Raw genomic sequence first — 20,907 nt, 5'->3', positions numbered from 1 at the left:
AGGCATTAAAATAAGACATTCTTGAAGTATTTACCCATTTCTGGTTTAAGGGTCATATAATTTTCTACATGCACAGAAAAAATATCTACTAACTCCAGCACTTTTGACACAACTAGCTCCTTCCCCAGAAAATACCAAACAGTCTTAATTGTCTACAAGACTGACTCCAAGATGTAGCCTGCAGATTCTTGAGGCTGAGGGCCAAAGGATTTGCAAAAGGAAATGGAGAAAGCAGGCCTTGGGAACCAGGAAGCTTATATTTGGTTCCATAAAAGCACACCACCTGTAGAAGTGATCTAAATCAGTGCTAAGAACGGCTAGCCCACATATTCCCAACCTGCCAGCTGTCATGGGCCTCTCAAAAAAGGTAGGAACCTTCAATTTGACCACTGCAGGACAAAACAATCCCATCTGTGGGTGCGATTCTCCCCTCTCATCACTTACACAAAGCTAAAGGAACTTGATGAAATGCTGCTGTTTGGCAAAAAGAATGCCCACATCATACAGGTCATCACTGAAGTGGAAACAGCATTAGGTTTGCTGCTGACAGCGCAGCTCTGTCAGCCCCAACCAGAGTGTGCAAGTCACTTGAGTCTTATTTCCTGAGACTCTCGGTGATTTTGCATGCTACAGAGATCATAAAGGATTCCACAGAGCAATAGGCTACTTCAAAGCTAGCCTAGAAATACCTGGATCTCACCCTGGATTACAGCAAAGCTATTTCCTGCAAGGACAGAAAGCCTGCCCATCTATGCTGGTTGGTTTCATTCCTGGGAAACTGGTTTAAAACGAAACTTCACTAATGAACACAACCCAAAAAGTTAGTCCAGGGCATCTCATTCTCTCTCATATTCTGCCAGACTGAACAAGTCCTATCAGTAAGATGAGAATCAGCTCTACCATACGAGTGTCTCCCTCTCCAACATCTGTCTGCTTGTCCGCTTGTGAGACCCAGCAGGAGCACTGTTGGCAGGTTTGTCCCCAGACCATTTGACAGTCTCTGTGATATCAGTAAACAACTAGATCTGCACATCTCTACATGGAAATCAAGACATGAAATACCTGGCCCAGCCCAATGAAGGCTGAACCTGAGAGAGCACGTGGGATTTGCTGGATGCCATGGGGACAGTCTAGATTTACAATGCATCAGGACACAATGAGATTAATCACAAAATACTCTAAACCAGCATGTTTCTTAAGTTAGCTAATTTAATGTCAGCCTGAGCCAGACTAATTTTCTGATTTATCCTCACCAACAGTCAATACCACAGACTCACTTTTCCTCTCCCTTGCGCTCAGCTTTGTCTCTCTCCATTCTTCTTGTTAAATGGTTACCAGACTTTGTATTACTCACCCTGCTTCTGCTGCACCAAAACTCTTTAATGACAAATTATTCTTCAATTCTGCATTCTTCATCTTCCCCTTTTTTGTGAGGGGGCAGGTATTACCATCAAGCATCTAGCAACAGCAAGCATCTTCTGGTCACTGGTTTACCTCAGCGAAGACAGCCAGCACCTGATCCTTGTTACCTGCACCCCCTGCTCCTGGGGCTAACACTGCCCTTTGATGCAGTTCCTCATCTTCCAAACATTTTGATTTTGTAGCCTGTCAAACTGTACAGTTGCTGCACATAAACACTGGTAGAAATCATATTAGAAGAACTCTGGAGTGCAATCCCCTTTTCCTATGTCACCTGACAACTCCCGTGCAAGTACTTCCAGCTTTGCATTTCTCAGATGTGTGTTTTTTGCAGCATCAGGCATCACTTACAGGGACTGCATCCTAGCTCCTGCTGGCATTGCATCTTACTCGGGTACAAAGGGACCCTCTACTCATTCATTATCTGTTTACCCCTTACTTTTCATTTCAGGCATTAATTATATCTGAATTTATACTGATATTTTTTGTCTCTTAACCTCTGTCTCAATTCCCTCTCTAAAACACGAGCAACTTCCCTCTCTTTCTGTCCTCACCAACCATTCATGTAGCAGTTAGAAGATTAACAATCAAGCACAGGCCTTTAGGGACTCCCCACTGTCAGCAGCGTGGATATTAGCAGGGAGTCTCCAAGGGAAAAGCAACCGGTCCCAGACCACACACTGCCACAGCAGGGACAACCAGAACCACAGACTTTCCAACTCTAACACTTTGTTACTCTTTCAGATTAAAGCCACTTTTACAACAGCCCTCAGCCCACGTGAAAAAACGCCCAAACCAAAACAAAATAAACCCAACACCACACCTGAGGCCAAACATAGAGTCATAATAGCCATTGTTTAACTAGTGCTGTGATCTTGCAACTGTTAACGCAGGTCAGAGGCAGCACTGCAAATCAGAGGTGAAAGTTCTGTCACAGGTCGCACCAGCTCCAAAACCGATGGTGTGTGTGAAGTCTGCAGGGCAGATGCACAGGATCACAAGCCCAGCATTCCCTTGGTGTGCATACACCTCGGAAGCTATGTCACAGCTGAGGTTTTCTGCTAAATGAGGAAAGCCAGGTGCAATTTATACGGACTCCTAACGTGTTATTCAGTGCTTGACACGTGAAATACACTGGCCGTTCATCAAGTTAACAGGATTCCCAACAAACGACTTTGAGAAACACTGCAGACAGGCAGGATGTTAGGAAAAACCTTGTTGGTAACATCTCGGCTTTCATGCTGAGAAATCCATGCACTGAGTTGGCCACAGGACATAAAAAAATGAAGAAATAAGGCTGCTGTCTAACTCAAATAAAAGAAGGGGTGGGGAGAGATAAAAGACAGACCTTTTGCATGGAGTAATGTTTGAAAAAAAAATAGCATTACTTGCTTTGTCCAATGAACATAGTGCCCCCTTAAAGACAGACTATGAAGACTTCTAGTAAAAATACCAACATACAATAAAACCCCAAACATAACACCCTGAAGTCAAGAACCAGAAGTAGAAATCAGTACTTACAATAAAACCCCAAACATAACACCCTGAATTCAAGAATCAGAAGTAGAAATCAGTACTTACATCAAAAGGCTATGAATTCCAGTGTCTACATCTAACTTCGAGACCTTAAGTATTTCCTCATGAAAGACAAGATCATTCAATGGACATACTATTCCAGCCAGCAGGAAATGTTGTAGGAGAGGTTAGATCTATCCCCTACAGAAATGTCTTCCAAGATCTAAAGTAACTACCACTGTCCACGACAAGGGTCGGTATGGTAACGGGCAGTAGTTCAGCCCAAGTACACCGGCTCAGACGGCAGGAGCTCAGCAGGTGCAAGGACAGAGCAGTGCAGGTAGCACCAGCCGATGTATCTGCTGTTCTAAGGAAATGACATGTCCAGGGTTCAGCCCCTGGGTAGCATCGTGATGGGTGCAGGATGAGAATTAGGTTATATTCCCATGCTGGAGACAAGCAGAGTAGAAGAAAGGCAAAGAAAAATCCTTCAAAACCAGCACAACAAATGAGGAGACGAGATTGCAGACAATGCTAGCAGGAGGGTTCTGAGAGAGACTTTGACAGATACAGAGATCTCCAGTCTGTGCTCCACAGCAAGCAGGCAGGGAATTGCCACTTTTCCAGCAATGCTTTCTGACCTACTGCTGACAGGAGTCTGGCTAGATTGTAAAGGCAATCACAGAAGCAATGCTAACAGCAGTATTTAAAGCCAAAAGTATAACCAGATGCTGGAGGTGTCCTCATCTGAGAGCAATGGGCAAGTGCAGACCATCAATAAAACATAAAACTAAGATGCATTACCAGTTAGAGTGAATCATGGGTGAACAACCTTGGGAGAAAAGGAAATTTTCAGACAGAAAGAGTTAGTGACCCATCTCTGGCAAGGACAAATTCCATCAGCCCCGCTGCATGCATATACTAACTCTTAAGTCATTAACAGATACCATAAAAAGCCATTACTTACCTGAGCTAAATAGCTACAAAGGGGATCAAGATTCTATCCCTATCACACAAGTTGAAGTGTGCAGTAAGATTTGGTGGATACACTTAGAAAGAATTTCTAGACCACACTGTGCCATAGCATCTTAGCATCAGCAAAGATCAGTCCTGTTCAGAATAAAATGCTGAATGGGATGGGAAGCCACAAGCAGCAGAACAATCACCCACTAAGCATCATGCTGTCCTCTCTCTGAGGAAAAGGCTAGTCTTATGTCTCAGCCATGATTATGTTCAAAGGGGACAGAGAGCAAACCTCAGCAGGTTAAGAGCTGAAACTGTGAAATTGATAGGTACTTCACAACTGAATGTCTAAGAATAGACACTCATAGGGTGCTCATTAGCTACAGAAAAATGGGCTTTAAATGCACACACAACAGCAAGAGACATGCTGAAAATAGAGACTGCTTGAGAAAAGGAGGTCTTCCAGCCTCAAGGCATCTCCATTAACTCTCCAAGACCTAAAACTGCTCAGTTCCACCCAATTCCACTTGCTGTGCTCCATTCATAGGGAAAGCTATACTGCTTTCTCACAACACATGCCACAATGTTTAAAGCACACTCCAGCAAGAACTGTAGTTATAGCCGGCCATAAAAGCTACAAGCCTCCTAACAAGCTGTGGTCAGACTGTAGCCTCAGTACCCTGCAACAGAACCCGCCATGTGAACAGGCTTTTCAGTCAGTGGACACGCTGCCTCATCCCCTAGGCAATAACAAAGCAGAGACAGCAACCAAAGCGTTGAAAAGAACAAGCACGTGTAAATACCTACCCAGCAATGCTGGATCATTCCAATAAACCCTTGTGAAACAAACAGTGGAGCGGACCAGGAATAGATGCCTAAAAAGTCAAGCCCTGCTTTCTCTGACAGCGGGTCTTCTCCTCCTGCGGCACAGCCCAACCAGGACACAGGCAGCCCAGCCAGAGCAGCACTGCTGCAAAACAGGCAATGACCTGAGGCCATGGTACATGGCCGAGAGGGTCAGGGTAAAGGCCGTGAGCTAACCCCACAGAGGGGACAAAGCCAAAGCAGCAGTGGGGACCTTAGCAGAGAGCAACAGCTATCATTAAGAAACTAGGGGAGGCAAATCTCAACAGAATTATTCAGAAAGAGCACACTGTCAGCATACATCCATGGACGGTGCTGAAGCCAGGAGGAGTTAGGAAGAGCCACAGAAATGCACTGGGCTAACGCAGGAGAACTGCTCAGAGAAGAGAACTAGAACGCCTAAGAAACTCAATTGGAACAGAGGCAGAAGCCACATCCTCAAGTAGGCTGCATGCTAGTGAAACTTTGGCTTTAACAGGTCTGTTAGAACTTGTATGAGATCATGTTTTTAGGAGTTATTAAAAGACAAGTCACAACAACTTAGAAGGAAATTGGAGAGAGAAGCACAAAATGCAAGAGAGAAAAGGTCTGGAGAAAGCACAGAATAGCACGTGGAATGAACTGCAGTGGCAACGTCTTTGTAAAGTACTCACAGGAACCCACCACCACCTTCTGCCAGTGCTACTAGCCAGCAAACATGGTGCAAGCTGGACTAGCCGGACGTTCCTGAGATATACATATACACACACACACACACACACACAAACACACATACATCTCAAGTACATCCTAATACATTGGGAAGAGCAGTCAGCAGAAATCCAAGAAATGGGCAAGAGCCTACTTTCTAGTTTGGCATGCACTGTATTTGTCTTATTTATGCACCTATCATTAAAACCTACACCTAGGAACAAGAAGTCACCTACACACCCAGAGTTTTAGGCTTTGAGCATTACAGTGTTTTCGCACCAACACTGAACCCCAACCTTAGGTAACATACATCACTCCACCACTTACTCCCAGTACAGAATCCTTGTCACTACTGGACTTCAATCAGAATTTCAGTACAGCACTTCAAGTACCGTGCATGGCTTCAGTTAGTAGAGTTTATAATTACTTTATTTTCCCAGCACACTGCCAGCATTAGCACTGCTCACTGCCTGCATTCGGGCCAGATAGCTCAGTGCTAGAAAACCGTTATCGCTCAGACACACCAGGATTAGTGTTATCCATGTGCTAATATTCACTCAACAGAACAGCAACAGCTGGTGACTGCACGGAAGCCCTTCTGGTGTCAAAACCCCTGCCATCAGCTCAGCCTTTTCTAGTCTTTCACTTAATCCAATGGGGGCTTGCTTTATTCCCCTCCCTCTAGATCAAGATTTATCTCATTCAGTAGAGTATTTATTAATCAGTTTAATGTTTCTGCTCTGGCAAAGCGAGGCAGTGACCTCTTCCTTTACCTTTTTCCAAAGCCATTCACTGTTAGAACACTAATGCCCTTCTGGCTGCCAGCTCAGGCAGCGAGGACACGATGACCTCCTGCGGCAGACTCAGCACGCAGCTTCCCCGCTACGGCTGCAGCACAGCTCCTCCCATCACCTTTAATTTCAAGATTAAATTTCTAAAAAGTCGCCTTTCCTTGCAAACAGTGGCAAGATTTCGGTGGCCCTGCTCTCCAGTGAACGAACTTCAACGCAGTTGCTGTGGCACTTTTAGCTTTTAATACCTTTTAAACCAAACACATAATTTCTGTGGCCCCTGAATCTGGGCCAGTGACCCCTTTCACCGAGGGCAGCAAAGCATCCCAATGAAAAAGCTAAAACCAGGGCCGCCTTCATTCTCAATTATTTAAGAGCACTTCAGACCTACAAAACAGCACATCAATATTAACTAACTAATCCTCCCAGTCTTCTGACGACATAGGGAGATATCAATATTTTAAAAATGAAAAGACAGAGGCAAAGAGCGATTTACTCAGTCACAAGGTGAGTCTAAACAGAAGCTGGGAAAACAACCTCAAGAGTCCCTACACCTGGCTGAGCTGAAACCTCTAGGCAACAGCAGTTGCAAACTGCTTTTTCCTGAGATGTAACTTAATTATTACTACATACTTTCTTCTCTGTTCTATGCACCACAGAATCCAAGGAGCTTCCTTAACAGTCTTTAATTACTGGGGAAAAAAAAAAAGGAACAATCTCAATACTAATCCCATTTTATATACAATCCCATTATTACGAAGTCTGCCTAAACAGAAAACAGTAGAAATGGGTAACTGGCACAGAATTATAGAAAATTAACTTCTACATTCAAAATTGGTTGCTGTTCTAAGACAACTTAAAATCCACTACACAGAAAATAACTGTGAGGACTGAAGATAAAATGAGGCAATATTACATTCACTGCTTACACGTGTACTTGCACAGCAATTAAAGTACTACCTATCTGTATCTGAATCTGTATCCTAACTGGAAAAAGCTTAACGAAACCCGTACCAGTTTCACTTCCCGATCCTGACTACACACCTGAGTAAACCAAGCGAGCATTTCTGGCCAGTTCGATCAAAGTACCTCTTACCCAAGGGAAGAAAAAGGGCCAAGGCATTCAAAGACTGAAAACACATCATCGCCACAGAGCAGGTAGCAGTTCAGAAACCTTCCATACCTCTAACAGGCAAAAGCCCCAATCCAACAGACCTGTTTGGCAGTAGCCTGGCAATAGACGTAAGCAAGAAAAATAGAATACTGAGAGAATTGAAAGCCTGAGGTAGTTAGAACCGCGATGTTTCAGCTGACGCACAGGCAGAACAGTCTAAGGACATCTCCGCTTCTGGTTGTGCTGCGCCTGTCCCACACACAAATAACCGCAGCTCCACATACTTCAGCCCAGTTACTTTCAAAGCCCTGTGAAGCTCGGGGGCGGGTGTGGGGGGTGTTTTGGGTTTGTTGTTGTCTTTTTCTCCACAGCAATTAAAAACACTCTAATTATTGGTCATGACTTTGCTCCTTCAAAGCCCAACTTGGCAGTCAGAGATTTTGTAAAGCTTTCTGGAACGGGATGCAGATAACCTGCCACAAAGTTTCTGTGTGCTCTGTGATGGGTTTAAAAAGAAGTCTTCATTAGAACTCAGACTTGTTTACTCCTTGCAATGAGCACTGTCATTCCAATTCCTGTAATTAAATCCACAATTTTGACAGCTGAAACTGTAGGAATAATTGCACTGTTAGTCAAAATACATTGTTACCGTTCAGACTGTTGCCAAGAATGTTTTAAAGGCTTCTACTATGTGTGTCAAGTAGATCTCAACTGAATCTTCATCCATTCCACCTCACTTCTGGAGCAAAGATCTTAAAATCTTTCCTTTTTCTAGGCAACCTTTAAGTCCAAACCGAGATTTTCTATCTTCTGTTGCTACATCCCACCATAACGTAAATAATACACAGAACGCTTCTGCTGATCTGTTAAGGTATACATATGATACCCTTTATATAATCCCATGTCTCTATGCCATAAACTCATTTCACACATGACAAAAACCTCAAGCCAGTCACAGCATTTCAGAAACATCAGCGAACTCACACACCAAATACACTGAGAATGCATAATCGCAATCTTACCCACTGCACTAGTATTACATACCAGCAATCTACAGTATCATTTCTTTACAAGTGAGCCAACGCTATTAAGCATTGAGAAAGTCTTTCCAACCACTTTTATTTTTCAGTCAACAGTTAGAGAACACCAGCACAATTCCAACCACAAAGGAAGAAATTTAATGTCAAATTAGCAGGTAACGCAGGCACCACAGGAGACAATAAAATGCTTTACAATAAAATTTTGCATTCAGAAGCCAACTGTGCAATCATTCAGAAATATTTAAAGCAGAACAAAGCAGCTCATAAAGCACAGTACTTGGGATGTGTACCCTGTCTAGTTTGTATTTTCCGCACCTGAAATAGAAGTGGCTCAGTTAATAAAACACGACGCACTAGAACAGCAGCTACTTAACAGAGGTTTTCCCTTCTTACTACTAGAAGATGAAAAAGAACAGCCTACTTCCAATATCGCAGTGTCTCGTATAAGCACCCAGAAGGCACAGTTAACAAATGGAGAAGCTGGAACAAAAGCAGGAAGCCACCTCTGACTTCCAAAACGTGATTAAGGAAATGTTTAGAAACGCGTCATTTACAGATGGAGGCCCTTTGCAAAATGTTCTTCTTCCTTTTACGGTACTCATCAAACAAACATGCTCCTCTACAGGAAAAGAGGACTTACCAACAACAAAAACCAGCTGTTTCATTAAGAGCTTTAAGAAGAAGGGGGTGGGCAAAAAAAAAAAATCCCCAAACATGCTCAAGAATGGAAGGCCTCCTAATTTTCTAGTTTGCAGTGCACAACGAAAACATATCAAAACTGATTTGATAGCTATTGAATTTCAGACATATTTGAACTTAATTCAAGTGAGGTTGTTCACGGAACACACTATCAAAATTGCCAGGCAGCAGTTTTTTAATACCATAAAATGCAAAACTGCAGCTCACATTAAAATTCCCTCACCAGTAAAAATGGGTTTTACTTTATTTTTCCTCAGAACGAGACATTCATTATAGATCAGTTCCACTAAAAACACACCACAGAAGTCTAAAAAATCATTACCTTTCTGAAAATTAAATAGCTACTGGGTGCAAAATAAATTAAAATGATACAATAAAATACTCCACAAGAACTTACTGGTCTGATTAGAAAGCAGTGCAGTATTTGGGAACTCTCAGAATTCTGGTATCTTCAGAACTTGTGTGTGTTTCCTAATATAATACTGAATAGACCTACTGATTTATTTAATAATTTCTCTAGTCACAAAGTCTGTTTGTTCCTCATAATTAAATCAACAGGATTGAGTCCTGCCTCTCCAGAGGCCTTCTATAAAAGCAGAAGCTGTACTTCAGGCTTTGATCCCACAGATGTTTGGAACAGTTTGACTCTGCCTGTGCTTCAAAGAGGCTTATAAGGTGCTCAAAAATTCTTTGACCTGCGAAAAAAAACAAATATCGTCAATCAAACCAAGTATTCATCAACAGAAATATACAGCAACTACATTTACCTCTCCACTGCTTCATGCTTTACTACTCCCTACAGAAAAAGGAGATGTGAAAAATAATCTTAGGCTCGGCTATGCCATTTCTTGTCCGACAATAACTTTTTCAGCCACGGTACCTGTAATTTAGCAGGTGCAGAGAGACAGGCATCGGAATGACATGCATTCCTCCCGTGGTCCTAAACTACAGCCCTACATCACAAATTAATTATTTTAAAAGCAGGTCTAACCTAAACGTTGGAAGGATAATGACCACCTCAAAAGATCAGTCATATGGTAAACACCAAGTCACAGTCACGACCAGAACACCATTCATAGTTAATATCAATGAACAGCCCAAGGCACCTAATGATTATGTTCCTTGGAATGTGAGGTTGGCAAATGAATAATAAAATGATACCCAGCAAAACCTTAGTGCTTGACAAATACCCGATACTGTAGAACAAGCCCATAAATATTTCAGCCTCTGTTCAACTCCACTTCCAGTATTTGCAGAGTGGTTTTAATGGCTACAGACACCTAAAAATTAATACTGAAGTCCTGGTCCATAGAATGCCATCTAGAACCCTGAGTGGGATGTCTGTGATCCTACATAAAGTACCCAGACTTGGTATAGCACCTCAAACAATCCATGTGACTGCACAAGAACTGGATCCAAACATGCTAAGCAGCAGGCTAGAGTTATCCTTGTAAGTGTGGTCACTTCAGACATTATAAATTCAGGTCACACCCAAAGGTTACAGGTAGACATGCTGAGAATGCACTGCTTGCCACAGGTGCACATGCCTTTTTGTTGTACTGCCTCTACTCCCCCTCCCCAAAAGTAAGAGAGTAATTACTACCTCCCTTTAAAATGCAAGGGTAGGACCAGGCCTTTTTCAAAATACAACCATCCAGCAGATACAAGACCCAAGGAACACAGGCTCTAGGCACAAAACTCCCGCCTCAGCTTCAAGAGCATCCTAGCATCTACACCATGATACAGTCTGAACTGGGAGCATTTTCCAATCTGTCCACTCAAGCCAGACTGTGGCACAGAAAGGAATCATCTTTTCCCTAGAGAACATGGTGCTATTCCTTTGGCAGAGGCTTTCATACACAGAGCGCATCTGTAAATGTTTTGTCTGAATCCGTGAGGTGAAATGGAAACAGATCTTGGATCACATTCTCCAGCTGCGACACTTCCCTTCCTTGTTCAGGGCTCAAGGAAGTGGGGGTGGGAGAAGACCAAAAAAAAAAAAAGGCCAAATCCCTTCACATAGAGAAGGTAATATGTAAGTTTACCAATAATCTAACTCAAAAGGTATCACGAGATAGCCGCTGTCCCTGGCCGCTGGCACAGTTTCAGGATGGGTCTCTGTAGGTGAGCATCACAACAGAGGTGAGGAGGAAACACAGGTTTGGGGTCCCACTGGACACCTGCATAGGCCAAAAGCACCCAGCCTCAAAGCATGGGGCAGTTCTGGTACTCTGCTTAGGAAATGCCAAAAAAGTAAGGCCAGCAGAGGGCTTCAGTTGTTCCCAGATAACCTGATCAGATATATTGGAGTGAACTCCTCCAAAATTCCTTTTTAGGTGCCTGAGCTTGGCCTTATCTCATGGGGCAGATGGGAAGCATATTCATTCACTCCACAGCTGCCATGTCCAGCCATTCCATCCATTAACAAGCTTTACAAGAGCAAATACGACAAAGGCTGGTTTTAATCAGGTGAACAGTTCTACTTCTCAGTGGGTAAACTGAGATCAAAGGACAAAGCTGCTTTTCTTGGGAGGTAAACAATTTATTTCCAAAGCACAAAGAAATGTGCACATGCCATTGCTAGGGTCTGTAGCTCATTGCAACTACTCAAATAAAAGTCAAGTTGCCCTCAGCTGAATCTCATCACGATTAAAATACCAGACACCTGAGCAGTTAAAAAACCCTTTATGGTTTGGCCCAGCTTTAAATATGTATTGAACCTTTTTTGTGCTAAGGATTAGATCATCTTAATGCAAATAGAAATCTCAACTTGAATTCTTTTTATATCAAATAGACATTTTTTCCCATGCCTTCAAATAAAACTAAAAAATACTTCTGACACATATTCGGCATTACTTCCTAAACAAACAAAAACATTTGAAAAACACACCCTGAAACTCCAGACCACCTCTTTTGAGCAAGGTTTTGAATAACATTTTAATAAACACAACTGAAGGGAAAAACTTTCATGATAGTGCCAATTTAATAAACAAGACTAAAAATACACAGTGCTGCAGCAGCCTAGAAGGCTGTTCGTTACATGAATGTAACTCCATGACTTAAATGTTTTAGACAGATGATTATACAGGAAAGTATATTTTTAGAGCAAAAGATCCTGATTTGCATCAGCTGTACTGCTCACTGCTAACCAGTAGAGAGCCTAGAGCACACTCTTTCATTTAGCAAGAGGTATCTGCACAACCTAAAATAGTTTGCATTGGGTCAAAATTCGGCCACAGGTTCAGTAAACTCAACCTTGGATTCTGTGTTGCAGTGGTTTTGGACTGTCTTTTCACAGTACCAGGAACCAAAATTCATGTACTGACTAGCACCACAGGTTAGACACTTTCACACCTCACACAAGGCACACTTGACCTTAGACATCCAGCTTCGACCTGCATAACAGTCTTTGCCCCTCCCTCAACAGCCACCCTCATCCTCTCTCACCCCCATCACACTTCTTAGGATACCTGGAAAAGGATAGAAGCAGGACAAAGACAATAACACTTCTTCCAAATTCAAAACTATATTTGTAAGCAAAGCTACTACTGAAAGTCTTCTCAAATGAGCCTGGACTATTTCCTTCCCTCCATACCTTATTTTTTTTACGTGGAAAATTAACGTAGGAAATGGCATGAAGAGACACAGTTTGTAAGTCTAGTCTGACTTTGAAGAATGCTACAAGGAGGCTCTGAGATGCACGAAGTATCCAGAATTCATTTTGACATGCTGGTAATAAACCCAAATCATCAGTTTGTTTGGCTTGTCAAAAATTACCTTTTCAGTCATGTGATCATATTTGTCCTTTTTGCCTTTGAAGTCTTCGTTAACATCCAACGTTAAAATAGGTATTTCCTGCAGATACTCAAAATCTGTCCTGTATTGGGATAGGAACAAAGAAAACATTACTAGCTGAAATAAAGTATACGTCACTCAAAGCCCTGCAAGCACCTTATTGTTAAGAATGCCAGGAAAAGAACTGCATATATAAACTACAGGCATGAATTCTGAATATAAAGCAGCTTGAATTTACAGTGGCTCCTAGGATACCTTCTTGACTCTTGAACATCCTGTTCCCCCAGCAGCTAATGTTAAATTCAACTGTGTATTCAAATTCGTTCATCTGAATCCTCTGCTATTCAGAGCTCTTTGTGAAGAGAACTCAAGGCACGTTGCATATCCTAGCAATAATTAACATGCTGTAAAGCCAAGACTACTAAGGACATATAGATAGAAATATTCATGGAGTTTAGCTTTATCTATCATAGGAAAAGCTAAAGTTTCAGTGGTAGAAAACGCATTACAGAACATCCTTAAGAAGACTTATTAACCTTTAAGTAACCATGAAACAAACCCTACCGCAGTGTCCTGTGCTGAAGCCAACTTTCATGTTTGTAGTGAAGCTTCTCCAGATATTCAATGGGAATTTCTTGTTCTTCATCTCTTCCACGCAAGTAAATCCTATTTAAGCATTTCTAAGACCAAAAGATATTAAAAAAAAATTAGTTGTTTTTGCAGACCTACAGGGGAAGTCTAGTGCACAGAAGATTTTTTTGCCAACTCTTCCTACTGCGCACCACTCTTTGCCAAAGATGACCATTCAGCTTGCCAACAACCTTAGAAACATAGAAACAGTATGCCATGTTCAGCTGCTGGAGCCCACATGCTACATGCCAAATCCAAGGAGGACCCAAGGAAACATATAGCGTTGTTTTTCTCCACCTCAAGGAAAGGTGTCTAGTAAGTTCCTTATTAAAAGAAGTGGTAGCAGTGAATTGCACAAGAAGAGCACAGAACTATACACTTGACAGTACAGACATGCATTTTAAAAAATGCATTGTATATTTCTGGCTCTTAGGAGTTTTCAAATGTAGTAAATCATTTGTTCCTGTCCTGAACACATCCAAGCCTCACTAACAACCCAGTCAAAACTGCTTAAAACTGCTGTACTTCATAATTAAAATATACATTCTGGACTGAAAGGGCAATAAAAAAAAGAAAGCCCTCAGAGAAACTCTGGCATGTTACATTATGCAATTGTTTATAACAATAACCAAGTTGGAAGTAAGGAAGCGACCTGTAAGTTAATGACTTCAAGTAGAGCTCTTCTAAATAGTTCCGGATTTCTCTTGCTCATGTAAGTCTCATAATCAGAAGATATATTTGTTACGTTGTCCTCTCCTTTTAAAACACGTCAGATGCCCAAAGATCAAAGCTTTGTCATAATCCTCACATGCAGTGGGTGTGTTCATCTGACTTAGCTCCACTGCTCCAGGTGAAAGGGCTTCACACACCCCCAACCAGCTGTGACATTAACCATAAATTGTTCTAGCTATCACAGCAATGTTCCTGTAGCTATTTTGTGATTCCCCCCCATCTTTTTTTTCCCCAATGTTTAGTTCCAATGTTATTTTCTGGTTTGCTTTTGCCATATATTCTGGTTTTTGTAATTAGAAAAATCATTCTCATTATGTTTTACTTAAAATACACAAGCTGCATTTGAAAGAACATTCTTTTTCTAAGTATTTCCAGACTGCATGAGTCATAACTCAAGTATTATAGTCTTCAGGGAAATACTACCATCTGAACTGAACTCTGATCATTAGAACTCTTATGGTGAAGGTAAGGATAGTTCAAGATTTTGAGATCACATTTCAAGGAGAATTTCTCAACTGTTTCCTTGCCCAAGATGTTAAAAGCAATCCCTAAAACAAAGATACAACAATATGCAATGACACACAGCTGTGACCTCACTGGAGTTGATTGCAAGCATGTAATTCTTTTATCATAAAAAAGGGCTAGAATTATAGCAATTTTTTTTCATGTAGCTATGGAAACACAAACAAAGGTCACATTTTACAGGCAAGGCACGAAACACATACTCTCATTCTCTGTGCGGTGATAAATTTTTATTCCTCACCTCAGGAGTGGCTCTGAGATAAATGATCCCATCCAGTGCTAAGCTTTGACCAAACTGTTTATTCATCCAGTCATGCCAGTCTTGATAAATAGTCCATTCAGTTTCATTCATGCAATCAGACTCATATAAATTAGCTGCAAAGATATACCTGTGTACACAAAATAGTTATGTAAACACAAATTAGCTTGAACGCAGATACCACGTTGTTTGCCCCACGTACCACAGAGTAGCTAGAGAAGCAGCTGAGCACAGTGATTGTGTTTGATGTATGGTGGGACTAGAAACATGCATCTAGGTCCCCTGCCATTGCCCATAGCAGTGCTCACGAAAAGCAGTAACTTGTGCAGGTCAAGTATCTGTTAAAGGATAATCTGTAAGCCACCACTGGTTTGTACACTCTGCTCATTTATTTACAATGAGTTAGAATACAGTGAACACTCAAGGATTACGTGGTGTGATTTAGCTATCAAATCTCACCTTCCACACCCAGAAACACAGTGTAGTGTAACACAAAATAGCTAGCCCGGGTCAAGAAGCATAGAAGAAAACAAGGATAAGGGACAAAGGAAGAAATTGCTTTTGACTCTTCTTGACTCCTTCTCCCCTCTTTTCTTTGAAGGAGCATCACAGAATCACAAGGGTTCGAAGGGACCTCAAGAGATCATTAGGTCCAACCCCCCTGCCAAAGCAGCTCCCTAGCTCGTATTGCACAGATATTCGAGACCCGTCTGGACGCCTATCTCCAGAGATGGAGACTCCACCACCTCCCTGGGCAGCCTATTCCAGTGCTCTGTCGCCCTCACTGTGTAAAAGTTCTTCCACATGCTTGTGCGGAACTTACTGTGCTCTAACTTACAGCCATTGCCCCTTGTCCTAGTACCCACCCACTAAGAATGGGAAACGACGTGTACCTAACCAAGGTTACACAATAGGAATACAACCTCTCAAAACAGTAACTTTACTTCGCTGCCACACCAATGAGAAAAAGATAACAAATCAGTTACTGAGGGCACTATGATTCACCAGTATCAAAAACATGACAAAGGGAGAGACAAAACTCTGTCACGCTCTACTTTTTGTTTAGGCGTTTGACTTAAGAGAATTTTGATCTTTGCTTTAAGAACTTCAGGCCAACATACCTGTCACTGTAGACAGATCGCTCAAAGAACACCACAGGATTTTCTGCCTCTCTGAGTTTGCCATCCAGGGATCTGAGCTGAGCCCGGATCCTGCTGAGACATGCGTATGTCTGGAAGGTGAAAGACCACCTCTCTGGTTTCTCATACATCATCCGAAGCACGTTCCCGCCACTCTTCTGTGATGTAGTCAGCTCCTGGGTTTAAACAAATACAAAACTTCTCAAGTAAAGTTGAGAAGGTGGATGATTCAGACAAAGCAGAATTGCTCTACTTGGTCAAAGCTGTTCGGCCCTTAGTTCAGGTTTACAACATCTACCTCTCAACCCTATTTGTAATACCAGGCATAAGCACCTTTAACGTCATTTCTGTTATGGCGCTGCACTGAATAAGCAACTCTTTGCAGGCTACAATGTCAAAATGCTCAAGGACCAAAACACTTTGATCACTATTTCCAAGCTTAAATAAAAGAACAACATCCTATCAGTACAAAAAGTCAGCAATGCTGTACAAAAATCCATGCTCCCTTTGCTTTGACATGTGTGAATTTAAAGTTGGGCTTGTTTTTGGTTTTTTCCACCTGTTAATTACAGTTCCTATAGTACCAGCTGCTGATGCAGCATTTTCAGATATGATTATGCTCTTACCTTAGCCGGGAGGTTCAGAACAAACTCCAGGTCAAAGATGTCCCTCAGCCCATGAGGGAGATCAAATGCCAAGAGCGAGCCACTGCAGCCCATGGAAACAGAGAGCTGCGTGCTTCTGTTTTACTAGAAAGCACAGCCTACCAGAACGCCTGCTCCTGTCTCAGTCCTTTTGCTACGGCATGGGAACTGCTTGGAAGAGTTCTAGCTGGCATGGGACAGAACTATGGGGCCTGGTTCCACTCTGCAGGATACGCATCCTTGTTCCGTAATCGAGTAGAGAAAATGCAGCTGCAGTGACCTTTCTCAAGTCACAAAGCCCTTATTTATCAGTTTCACCAGGGGGAAATGAAGAACTACCCTCTGGAAAATACCCTTGAGAAACACCCTACTAGAGAAGCACAGTGTGAAGCATTTCAGGTGCAACTTTCATAAAATCGAACCACTATGCACACACTGACACATCTCTTCCTACAAACACACACATTAAAATGAACTTCCTAACTGTTTTTCTTCTGGTAGTGTGAGACAACAAAACCACAAACTTTCATAAAGATCAAAAAGTGGAAGTCTACGTTTTGGTATTAAACTATACCGAAAAAAGCAATAATGAAGATCTTGAATGTTGACACCTTTTCTTGAAAAAGGGAAAGAAAAGAGGGAAGGGGAGGGGGAAAGGCAAAGGCCTATTGTTCAGGCTGTACAATATTCTTACTAGAAACAAAGCTGGTGTGCAGCGCCGTGCTGCTCTTATCACATGAACAAGGAGAACACTACAAGCTACTAACAATACAAAGACCGTAAGATACCTGCAAAACACACTCAAACAGCTTAACACACAGAGTACAGTCTTGTCTTTATGAACCTTGACTTAATTGTTTCGTGACTAATGTTAGGAGCCATATCTAACACCACATTTCTGCAAACCAGCCAAAGCAAAAGGAGAAAATGGTAACTCTAACTTCAGGGAGGATTAGGAGAGATTTGAAATTTCATGTTAAGCTTACTGGACGTGACTGGGATGGAGGTAATTTTCTTTGTAACAGACCATACAGCAACGTGTTTTGTGTGGCTAAAACGCCATTACTAACACACAGGTGGTTTGGCTGGTGTTGAACAGTGCTTGGAGAGCATCAAGGCTTTCTCACTTTCCCAGTCTGTTCCTCAGCAAGAGGGCTGGGGTGAGAAGCAGCTGGGAGGGGCAGAGCCAGAACAGGTGAGCCCCAGTGCCCAAGGGGATATTCCACATCACACACCATCCCGCTCTGCAATTCAACTCAGGGGCTGGAAGATGTAGGAGAGGAGGCAGTTGTCTTCCAAGGAAGCTGTTGCTCAGAGACCGTTTCTAGGAGGTAAGGAATTGCCTTTGCATCACTCTGTTCCTATACTGTTCCCTTGGCTTAATAAACTGTCTTTATATATCAACCCATCAACTGTTTTACCGCCTTTCTTCTTACTGTCTTCTCCACTCTGCTGGGGGGGTAGCTGGTGTTTGTGGGGGTCCTTAGCTGTTGCCTGGGGTCAACCTACCACTCTAAATTAAAAAAAAATAAAATAAAATCCTTAAGTTCAGATTTATTAAATGAGCTTGTTAGCTTAGTTCTTAAAATTAGGGACTGTAGTCTGGTTTTGTATTTGGACTTAGTACAGTATCATCAAGAAATTATTTTTAAGGTGAACTGAAAAAATGTAGCTGAGAAAAAATTGGAAGAAGTTTACACTTAACTAATCAAAATGCATAGTACTGTTTGCCAGACCCAAGAAGGAAGAGTCTTCTACAGGTCATCAGCAGCTGTCTACACAGCAATGACTTTGGCCACTAGGTAGCAGCTGCACTGCAATGAGAATTACAGGTAGCTGATGGAAAAAACCAAGACCATAAACAATTTAGCACAAGTGAGACATTTTCCAAACATTTTAGAGGACCTTTCAGGCCATCTAGACAACCCTCTGCTCTTATCTAGTTCCTTCATAGTTGCTAAAATTAACTTCTGCCTAACTTTCTTCCATCCTTTGCTTTTCTATGTAGAACCGAACAGGCTTCTACAATTTACATCTGATGATGGAATAGCATTTATTCTATAATACATTGAGCAGACTGGAAAGCAGGAACTCAAGTGTTAGGATAAGCAGCAGTGAAAACACTGCCATCACATTTTCTAAAATACCCAGTCTATCAGGTATGCTGGTGTACTGAAATTAGAAGAACATTTGATTAGTTATTTTATTTGTCCAGTTTCCCCTTAGTTTCTTTTACCATACCTCACAATCCTCTTCAGAGTTTTGCTGAACATTGCACCACCTAGCTACAGGCTCAGGGACAACTTCCCATTCCTCATCAGCTTGTTTGAGAATATTCACAAACGTCGATTTTCCTGCAGCTGCAGAAGAAGCAGGAAAAGAACAGGAAGGACAACGGTCAGAAAACACAGACGCTGTCAGTATCTAACAACCCTACAACTCTAATTTCAAGTTCCAAAATGAGTCTCCCACACCTATTTACTTTGACTTCATGACAAGCATGAATCAGAGAACACTGCGTGCCACAGATCAGCAATGAATTGAGCAACTGGGGTTTTCCTATTCATCTGATACCACACTACACCGGTACCACATTTTACAAAAATCAGTAATAAGTCTCAACCCACTTCAATTACCTGAGCTCTAGAAGGTGACATTTGCAATAACACCACCAAGCCTTACATTTTGAAAGCTACATAAGTGGGCCAGACTCAGGCATGAAGTTGCAGCCTTCTGTAGTTATTTTAAGGAAGAAGAGGGGACAGGGAGGGGGAAGCAATCTTGAAAAAAAAAAAAGGAAAGCTAAAGTGATGGTTTTTCAAATGGAGATACAAAGGTGCATTCCTGGTGACTTCCAACAGTACATTAACCATAAATGTGCTGTCGATCAAAACAACAACAAAAAAAGCTTTAAGAGGAGATCCTTAAAACTGCAAGATGCCAATCAGTTGGCCATCAAACACCCAAGTACACATCACAAAAGCAACAGATGCCCTTGGCAACTCCTAGCATCAATTTTAAGCAGTCTCTTCCAAGAAACCAAAAGACAAATTAAGTATCTCATTATGAACAGCCCACATTTTTTTCTGCTCTTTCCAATGGTTAAACTGGCTTCTCTTGTTAATCGGTAGTAGTACTGAGCATTGCATGGTGAACCGGACAGACTGCATTTATGTGGGACCTGTACAATGAAGAGGAGGGAAGATTCAGACTAGATATAAGGAAGAAATTTTTCACTGTGAGCACAGTGAGTCACTGGCACAGTCTGCCAAGAGCAGCTCTGGCTGCCCCCTCTCTGGCCAGGTTTGATGGGGCTTTAGGCAGCCTGGGCTGGTGGAGGGGCAGAACAAGATGATCTCTAAGGTCCCTTCCAGCCCAAACCGGTCCGTGAGTCTGTGACAGGTGCGGGAGGAAATTTATTCCCGACATCAACGCAACTTGAAAGCGGCGACTGAATTAAAACCCGCAACAAAAAGTTCCTTGGGCTCTTTCCTCCCCTCCCGCGTGTCAGTTTTACAGCGTCCGCCCGCCCCGCGCCAAGGGCTCCGCTCCCCGCCTGCCGGTGACCCCCTTCTCGCACAGAGAAGGCCAGAGAGCCCTTGCAGGGGCGCCCCAGAAGGCCGGGCCGGGCCGCAGAGCCCCGCCGGAGGCCGCCTTTCCCGCCCGCCCCGACTCACCGATGTTGCCCTCCACAGCGATCTTCTTGATCCTGCCCTCGCGCCGGCCGCGCTTGGGAGGAGTGGCCATTGCTCTGCCCGCGGCCCGAGCGACGGGGGCGACGACAGGGACGGGGACGGAGCCACCGGCTGCGCGTAACGACCGCAACGGAAATAACGGCCGCCGCGCTCGCGCGCCCAGCCTTCACCCGCCTTCGAATTTGGCGCGCTGCGGGCGCGCGAGCCCGGCCCCTGACGTCAGCGGCGGGGGGGAAAACAGGGGCTGGGCAGCCCGCGGCGGAGCGGACGGGCGGGCGCGAGGGCCAAAAAGGAGAAGGAGCGAGCGCGGAGTGGCGGCGAGCGGCCGGCGGGTCAGGCCGTCGATCTCGGCACTGCGGATCCAGGCAGGGCTGCGGCAGGAGGAGCGCATCGATT

At 43.0% G+C, this 20,907-nt stretch overlaps 1 protein-coding gene across 1 annotated transcript; it reads right to left on the bottom strand.

Moving 5' to 3' along the window:
* Positions 1 to 9,763: 9,763 nt before the first annotated feature.
* DCK (deoxycytidine kinase) lies at positions 9,764 to 20,563 on the bottom strand (the record flags this gene model as incomplete). Its single annotated transcript, XM_084263511.1, has 7 exons — positions 9,764 to 9,790; positions 12,873 to 12,972; positions 13,455 to 13,570; positions 15,016 to 15,163; positions 16,155 to 16,348; positions 19,058 to 19,176; positions 20,494 to 20,563. 7 exons carry the CDS (start codon positions 20,561 to 20,563, stop codon positions 9,764 to 9,766), a joined length of 774 nt encoding a protein of 257 aa, XP_084119637.1.
* Positions 20,564 to 20,907: the final 344 nt, after the last annotated feature.

This window comes from Gallinula chloropus (assembly GCF_964237585.1).
Source record: "Gallinula chloropus genome assembly, chromosome: 4".
NCBI lineage: Eukaryota > Metazoa > Chordata > Aves > Gruiformes > Rallidae > Gallinula > Gallinula chloropus.
This window is presented reverse-complemented; position numbering and strand designations above follow the sequence as displayed.